This window comes from Merops nubicus, unplaced genomic scaffold (genome assembly GCF_000691845.1).
Source record: "Merops nubicus isolate BGI_N331 unplaced genomic scaffold, ASM69184v1 scaffold9278, whole genome shotgun sequence".
Lineage (NCBI taxonomy): Eukaryota > Metazoa > Chordata > Aves > Coraciiformes > Meropidae > Merops > Merops nubicus.
The window spans coordinates 18,515-27,537 of NW_008623643.1; the positions used below are offsets into that span (position 1 = coordinate 18,515).

Genomic DNA, 9,023 nt, shown 5'->3' on the forward strand with positions numbered 1-9,023 from the left:
TAACTCAGAAGCAAGTCCACATTGCCATCCCACTACTCGCTCCCATTCCCAAACTTGTGTCCCATCACAGACCAGTAGGGGACCTGGGCTCAGCTGCTCAGTGTCCCTGCTACCAGTCCCCCAACCTCACCTAAGATGCCAGAGCCTTCCCCATCCAGCTCAGCCACAATAAAGGCCCTGTTTGTATCCTCTTTTCACAGGGTCTTTCAACCACCTGTGAACTTCAGCAGCCTTTCCTTCCAAAACGCTTGGTTCTGAGTATGCTTACAGACCCTCATTTCCACCCTCAATTACTCTCTCTGCTGCATTCACTGGGTAAATTCACCACTCTTCCCACGTGCCCTTGTCCTGTGCCCTTCTCCCTTTCAAGTCCCTCTCCCTCACAGGCAACCAGAGCCATTCCGTTTGCCTGCTGACGCCGCACCTCACGCACTGGCACCGCAACCTTCCCAGCCTTCCTGCAACTCCCTTGCAAAACATGCGCCGAGATCCGAATTTGCCTTTGAGGTATTCGCACCCTGCCACTAGTGGACAAGGCTGCTGCCATCAGGTGAGATACCTGGCTCTCTCCATGGTGAGGCACTGCGCTGCCATTTTTAAAGAAATCTTCCCGCTAAACAGCAATCCAACGCCGTGCCTGCTGAAGCTGAAAGTGACCAGTGCAGGCAACCAAAATCCTCCCGGCAAAGACAGCAAGTTATCCCCCCTCGCCTCACTCACACCCCCCCACCCAAGAAACTCCCTTGCACCAGGAGCTTTTCCCTAGACTTCAGTAGGCTTTGGCTGAGCTGAAGCTCCACCCTTTCTCAGCAGTGCAGTTCATTTGTTCTGTAATTCAGCACAGCACTGCTTTGAAAACATCCCTCTGATGCCGTTTCCCTGCAAATGGCATAATAAGGAATAATAAGCAGGTGCTTCTGAACACAAACCCAGAACAGCAGGAGTATAAAACTACTATAAATGAAGCAATTAAGTAACCACGCTGTTCATCACCTATTGACAATCTTTATTAGAGCTGACTTCCCATGTTTTGAGGTTTCCTAGCAAGTATAAATACGAATCCAAGTACGACCCCACAGTAAGAAATCTTTATTTACACAAAAAGATACAAACAACCAGTATTTCAAAGTTCACCCTATTTAGTACATACAATACCAAAAAGGCAAGAAATAAGCCAAGATGAAAGATTAGCAGCAAAAAGAATTCTAGTTCTCCTTCAACATAGTCTGTGTGCTTCCACATTTCTCTATGAAATAAGAGAATAAAGAGAATTCAATCCATTTATACATTAAATATCCTCCCAAAAAATATAACACTGTGTAAAGAAAGTTAGTAGTACAAAGCTGGGGGGAAGAAAAAAGAGAAAATGACAGATGCAATATTAAAAATCTCAAGTGTAAACCTTACTGCTGCTTTAAAATAAAAAACAAAGGTCACACGAGTATTTCCGTTTGGCTTAGCAGCCAGGAAAATAAGAAAAGCTGATTTTTTAATGATTTTTTTTCAAAGTGCTTAACCACCATATCCAAAAGTAATGACTTTCAGACCTACTTAACATGAATGTGCTCAAAAAGCCACTGCTTACAGTATAAAAGCTGTCATTCTGAAATGCTGCACATACAAACTGGCTTTATCTGCACGAATGAAAGATTGCTTTGAACAGCTCTCAATCATATGATGTCCCAAATCAATGTAATGCTATTAGAGCAGGCAGCTGAGTAAGTCCCAGAAAGTTGAAGTCTAAGAATAATAGATATTAAAAAAAATATTTTATTTTTTTTTTATAGGCAGCATGCCTCTCCCAGGCACAAGAAGGTAACTTTATATAATAATCAAAAGAAACACAGTTTTATGTGATTGTTGTAAACTATCTAGAACAAACTGATGGTTGACCTACTAATTCATATGTTGAACAGAGAGAGATAAATGCTTCTTACTGATAAAGTACAGAAAGGCAACTGTGTGGGTGGGACCAATAGCTAACACGGTAGTTTAATATTAAGCATACTGCCTAACTGACTTTAAAACCAACAGTATGTCCTAACTCAAAAAAAAGCAACACATAAAATAACAAGAAAAACAAGAAAACCAATGACTTGAAGAGATTTAGCACTGTTTTGTTACATCGTTATATATTTATTTGAGCCCTAGTACAAAGAAAAAAAAAAAAATTAACATTCTAGGCTCCAAAGCAAGTCAAATACATAAAACTATTTAATGGAGTTTTTTGATAGACATCAGACAAACAGATTCCAAGAAAAAAAAAAAAAATCTAATTTTTTTAGCTGTAGTGGTCTTTCATTTTTATCTCAAGGTTAGAAAACACATTTAAAACTGGGAGCAAATACTTTGGCATTCATTGACCTCAAGTACAGCTATAAATCATTTCAAACTCACAACTCTCCCAGATCAGGACTATCATAACCAAACCACTGGTATTACTGCAGCTCTTGAATTGTGTCCATGGCCTGTCAATAATACTATCCATCCACTCAGCTGTCATATGAATTTCTCTATCAGCTTTGGAATCCTACAACCTTGAATCTGTTCACATTCATCTATTTCACAGGCCAAATTTTTTAAAACTATTTCTTTAAAGTCATCAGTTCCCAACACAGTATCTTCATTGTCTTTCAGGGCAGTTTTTAAGTTAGAGAACCTTCTGGTTCATTTACTACTAAAATACAATTACACAGAACAGGTAACTTTCCCCTACAAAGGTCCTCTGTATTAAGCCATAGCAAGGTCTGCATCAGAAAATTCAGCATCTCCAGTGACTTGACTTTACCTCACTTCTCCTCTACAAAAATAAACAACAACAAAAAAATTAAATTAAAAAAAAACCAAACCTTTATAATTACAAAAGAAAGGCAGTAACACAATGAACAGAAACAGTAAAGCATTCAGTCACCCAAACAGACATCTGAAACGAGCCTGGGGAAAATGCAGCATTTGAAAAGCAATGATTTTAGTGGTTTAAGTGAGCAAATGACTAAATATGCTGCCTGTTTCAGAGATAATTGAATACTGTAGACATCAATGATCACTATTCAAGTCTTAACACTGGCAGTTCTGTTGCTATTCTTGCTGGTTTTGGACATTATATATAACCATTTTCTCTCCATATTTCATGCCCCCTTTTTTTTTTTTTTTAAACAGATGTCAGCAGCTTGACTTTAGATCAGTGTAAGAAAGATGAGAACTTTTTCTTTTTTTAAAGGTTTCTTGCCCATCCCAAGTCTGGAAACACTGCTGATTATTTGGAATTAAACAAAAGGTTTACAGCAAGAATATGAAATATTATTTCAGGTTTAGTTCATTTACAAAAATCACCTCTAAAAGATTCAGGATCTGTTTCTGTGAAACAAATACAACAAACATGGAAAGATACCGTGCAAGGAAAAATGTAACTCTTCTATTTGAGAAGTAGAAAAGCTTAGAAACCGAAAAACACCAGCTTCAGCCCAAGACTGAAAAAACCCACAGATTTTTCAAAACCAGAGTCCATACAGTGTCACACAGCCCTGCCTTGTCATGTTTGTTAATATCCTTGCTTAGAAGTCAGACAGCATTTTGTTTAACTTGTGTTGCTCCATATCATTACACTAAACCATAATTAACTCCTCTTTTGTGCCGGCCTCATTCCAACACAATTGTACCCACTGTATAACAGCAGCAGTTCTCAGGTTTTGTTTTGCAGCTCAGCTGTATTTTTCTTGGATGTTCACAAGACTGGCATTTGACTGGATGCGCTTGGCTAGAAAGGGAAAAATTATATGAAAATTAAACACAAAGAATTCCACAAAACCAATCCCCCCACTCCCTCTATTTATCCGGCACAGACTTGCAAACAGCTTTCTGTTCACGTCCAGAAACTTTAATGAAAAGATATGGCTGAAGCTCTGTACTACCCTTCTTCAGGGGACAGCAGCAGACTAATAGTGGCTATTAGCGCCGTCAGCACAGCTGCAGGCAGATCTGGCTGGGCCCCCTCTCCCACGAGAGCCAAAAGAGGCCCTGGCACCACCCAACTCCAACAGCGAAACGCCAGCGCCATCACTTACGCAAAATCAGTATCCGTTTCTTCTGTTTTGAGTGAAGGAAGCTACTAAGATAAAAAACAATAGGTAGGAAGAGAATAAAGGAGGAAACCGCAATCACTGGGACTGTATCACTGCAGGGAACAGAGCAGTTGAAAGTCCTGCTCCAAAGCTTCCGAGTGATGTTCATCTAAAAGAAGAACAAAAGCAAGCGCTTGCATTTTTGCTGTGCAGCACGGCAAACAGGCCTCAAGACGTTCAAGTGTTCAAATATGACCTCAGAAAAAACACACTTTAACAGATGTCCCTGCAAAACAAGCAAATCCCTGGAAATGTAGAAACAGACAATTCAAACAGAGCCAAGATTTCACATCAAAACTTTTACAAGCTTCAAAACCAGACTACACTCAGAGCCGCTGCAGACACTGCCACTTGCCTGTTTCCCACTGACAGACTGCAGGGAAGGGGCTAACCCCACACTTTTGACAGCTCTCCTTTTGCCCAACCACTTAAAACCCCACAATATAACAAAGCTTTCTCCAAATGTATATCACCGACACTGAAACCCCCCAGAAACAGCTGCTGTAATCAGGAATCAATTATTATACTAGCTAAAACAATATCAGTAAAGCTTCATATTAAAAGCCAGCAGAGTAAGAGATTTTTTTTTAAATCCATCCCCTTCACAGTAACAAGAAATTAAAGTGCAGCAACTCAAACTGGAATGCACCTGGGTGACCAGGAGCTTCAGCCACACTCCCGCTGCACCGACCAAGGACAAGATAGCCCCCCACCAAGCTCCCCAGAGGACTGCCAAAGGCACTACTCCCCATCCTGTCCCACACCAAAGAGGAAAAGGCAATCCCTAGCAAGAAAAGCACAAACAGCTCAGACACATAAAGACCTCCATGACAAGGTCTCTCTGACGAGTATTGACAGTTACTTACTGCATCCTCCACGTCGATGCACAAGTGCGTGGAGTGCCCAGACTCACCACCTTGCCTGTTCATCCTCTGCAAGTTGTTGTACAGGTCATTCAACATTTTGTAGGTTTCGTTGCAGTTTTTACATACTTCTGTGTAGTTATTTGGTGATAGATAGATCATTTGTCCCTAGGGTTATAAAACAGCATTCATACAGAGTTTTAAGGCAATATAAAAAAAAATTAAAAACTAGAGTCAAGTCTGAACCAAAATCCAGACTTCTAGCATCTTAGACTGAGCAGAAGCCCAGACAACTCCCATGAGTGTAGGAGGAAAACGGACCAACTCTAATTCACTAGGGACAGAATCCATTTCCTCCAGATTATGCATCTCAAACTGCTCCCTGAACTAGCAGCTTTTTCTCCCAGAAGGAGGGGAAAAAAAAAAATATTACTAGCAATTAAATGTTATTCTGAAGCCAGAGATCAGGCTTCTTAACACTGTGTTTTGGTTCTGGTTTGCCCATACCTAACAAGTACCTGTTGTTACTGCTGAGCTGTGCTAACAGGGTCAGACTTTGGCACAGTAAGGAGGGCTTCTCATTTGGGGCCTTCACCACCCCTGAACGCAATATGACACTTGAAAACAAAACTACAATGGCTAAAGATATTCCAACCCAGTGATGGCTGTATCAGCTACTCACCAACCACCGAGTTAAGTTCTAGTTAAGTCTACTGTTAAGCTTGAACTGATTGATAGACCAATCCACACTGCTCCCAGCCAAGACCTATGAAGGCACATTTCCTAAAAACCATTAATAAAAAAAAACAGGCAGCTTCCTCAGGTTGTCTCATATCCATCATTTCTCATTTTTACCACTGAATGATCCCAGAACTTGGCCAGTTTCTGACTGAAACTGAATATGTGCTGTTTCTTAAGCTATTTAGGGCATTTTCTTTGAGGACAATTACCACATTTATTTCACCAAGTGAATTATATTGCCTTTGCAATATGGACAAACTTTGTCTACCCATGATTTTACTAGTCAAAAGAATGGTTGCAGTGATTTAAGGTACTGGTCTTGCTGAACTAGTCTACATTATCAAAAGGCTATTTAAAGATTGAATTGTTAAGTCAGTGCTCCAGAAAGGAAGAAACAGACTTGCAGCATGAAGCTGTAAACGTTCTTTGCTATATAATTATCAACTATTGTGAATTCAGAAATTCTGATGTGAAGTAGTGCTGCAATTATACACAAAATGAAGTCAAGGTGAATATCAATTAGAATTAATTTTAGGCCCTCCATCTGTAAACATCTGCATTTCGTAGATCATTGCTTTATCTGCCTAAAATTCACAAACTCACCAGCCATTTATTTGCCTAACAAGCATCTGCAGTTTATTCAGCATAAGTAAGATTTTGCTAGCAATTAAAGGATTTAGTGCTTAAGTACACAGCATAAATACCTGAAGGTTATGTTCAAAACATGACAGAGATTTATTGAATAAATCCAGGAATTCTACAGTAGAATTTGATAATCCTTCACTGCTGTTCTTTAAACAATCTGTCAAAGAGAAAGAAAAACATCAGGATATTCTAATTTCTAGCATTTCCATAGCTGACAAGCCCCAGACACTCCACTCCTGCAAAAAGAGCTCTCAACTATAAAAGACAGGTCTAGTCAACATTGCAGTCTCCTTACCAGCCTGTCATTTATGTCTCAGACCTGCTGACCTAACTCTTCATCGAGAACATTTTTCAGAATTAATTGGCCTTGATTAAGTGAAAGTTGAACACTATCATCAAGAGCTTTCTGAAGAGAGGATCTGAATTATCTTTGGACTTTAAGATAAAACAAGGCATTACTTTTATTTTCTACCCTTCGAATCTGGCTCTGCCCAGTAATGTTAACAGCCATCATGTGAAAGCAGAAGCACCAGCACTGGAGATGAAACTGAGAGCATCTACACCACAGAAAACAGATGAATCTTAGTATATGTTCAGATTGTTTAATAAATGAGCTGACCATTTCACCAGCTTTGAGAGGAGCTCTGAGGCTTTCCTCCCAGTCACAGGCTCAACCCTACCACATTACTGCTTCCATCCATCCATCCCTCCCTCCCTCCTTCCTTCCCACTTCAGGTGCTGTAAACAGACAGACACTTGAAAACAACAGGGGTTTGAGAATTTAATGTTCAGCCACAGCACCATGAGAGCAAGCCAGCACCCTAGAAAAATCTCCTGAAAGAAGGAAGCACCATCAGTGCTGAGGGTAAGCGTTCAGCTGGACACTGGGCAGGCAGCACAGGTCACAATCTAAGCATAGTAGGACAGCACAGACCACAGGGGTCCTCCCCTGCTGCCTGGACTCTAAAACAAGAACAAGCTGTTCTGGACTCTCAAGGGGCTCTGCAGCAAACCCAGAGTCTATAACACTCAACTCCATAGTGCTGTTCCCTCAGTTTCCTAGTGCACCTATCAGTGTAGGTCCTGCTTCCCTCATGTAATGGTTTGAAACCTGCTGCCCCTGGTGGGTGGAGGTCTGAAACCCTAAACCAGGTACAAGCCTGAATGAAAGGGGCGTACACCTGTCCTATTCCCACTCCCCTTTTCCTGTCTTCGGGACTTCCTGCCAAGGTCTATAAAAGGGGAGAAAGGCACGCCTCTTCCCTTCTCTCTTCCTCTTGCTCCTTTGACCTTGCACCTGGGCACACGCTGCTCTGCTGCTCCCTGTGCTACACGTGGCCGTGGCCATCTTGGAGACCTGGGCCTGATCTGCAGACTCTTCCCTGCCTCCATCCACATCCAAGGATTGTGCATCCAGCTTCAATCCACCTCAATCCAGCGAGATCCAGCACCGGGGAGCCTCAGCACAGCATTTGGGTTTTGTATATTTGGAAGTTTAATCTTCCTTACCTTGTTGTTCCTACAACCCCCCTTCCCTGTTAAACCCCTACCCTTCTTCCTTTCTGTACCCTGTTAAACCCCTTCCCTTCTTCCTTTCTGATCCCTGTTAAATAATATATCTCTTTTGTTAATCTTCAATTTGGTGCAAGGTTTTCATTACCCCTGCCTTCCTTATTTACCTCTCTATCTGGGAAACTGAGGGATAAGGGAGGTGGGACACAGTTCTGCCTTCTAACCGGGACAGAACACCTCAGCAGGGCAATGGCAAAAAGTCATGTTTACAGATTATCTGTAAGCATGGCCCAGCACCATCAGCATGGGAACAGCAAGATGCAGGGATAGACTTGAACACCCTCTACCCATAAGACACAATCAAAAGCGTGGCCATGGGGGCAGACACTGATTAACATGTAAGCATTCCAGAGTTCTTGATTTCTTTAAAAAACAAGGAAAAGTTTCTTATGTAAGTTTTTTAAGAAATGAGAAGGTGGAGAAAACCAGAAGAAACTGCAATGAAGCTAAGCAAAGTCTCCAGAAAGGTCTGCAGGTCCCAAAGAACACTAGCAAGACTATCTTCTGAAAGAATAGCCTAAATGAAGTATTTATATAACAACTATGTTTTCCAAGAGACTGGTGCACTCAGATTTTGGCAGCATCCATTAAAGAATAAAAAGCTCTCACACCCTTCACTAGTGTGGCTCTGGTTTAAGATTTGTACATTATCCACTGACTGTATTTAAACAAATACATGCAATTCCAATCTGTGCAAATTTTAGGGGCTAAGTGTCATAACAGTAGCACGGAAGCTGCAGAACAAGTCACGTACTTGCACAGTTGGCTGCCTCCCAGGTTTCGTTAAAGAACTCCGAAAGGGTCACAACTATCTGCAGCCTGTCTGAAGTCAAGATGCTCTTGGCACAGTTGTGGCTTTCAGAAGAATTCTAAAAGAAAGAGGGAAACAACAACAAAACAAAAGCAATCAAGTTTTAAAAATACAAAGGGAAATTTTTGAAACCTGTTTTAGGCAAACACAGCTAAACAATCACAACGCATCACGTGAATATTTGTAGAACTGAATATTCACCCATTTCTGGGCTGCTGCCCCAGGATCCAGCTCAAGACACGTGCCACCGGAGCACAACAGGGTTGTTCT

General features: G+C 41.3%; 1 protein-coding gene across 1 annotated transcript; it reads right to left on the bottom strand.

Moving 5' to 3' along the window:
* Positions 1-3,468: 3,468 nt before the first annotated feature.
* On the bottom strand, positions 3,469-8,811 carry OSTM1 (osteopetrosis associated transmembrane protein 1; the record flags this gene model as incomplete). The annotated part of the gene is made up of 5 exons (XM_008945142.1): positions 3,469-3,757; positions 4,065-4,230; positions 4,988-5,152; positions 6,430-6,527; positions 8,697-8,811. Coding segments are annotated over 5 exons (600 nt in total), but the record flags the coding sequence as incomplete, so codon positions are not given.
* Between the last annotated feature and the right edge of the window lie 212 nt (positions 8,812-9,023).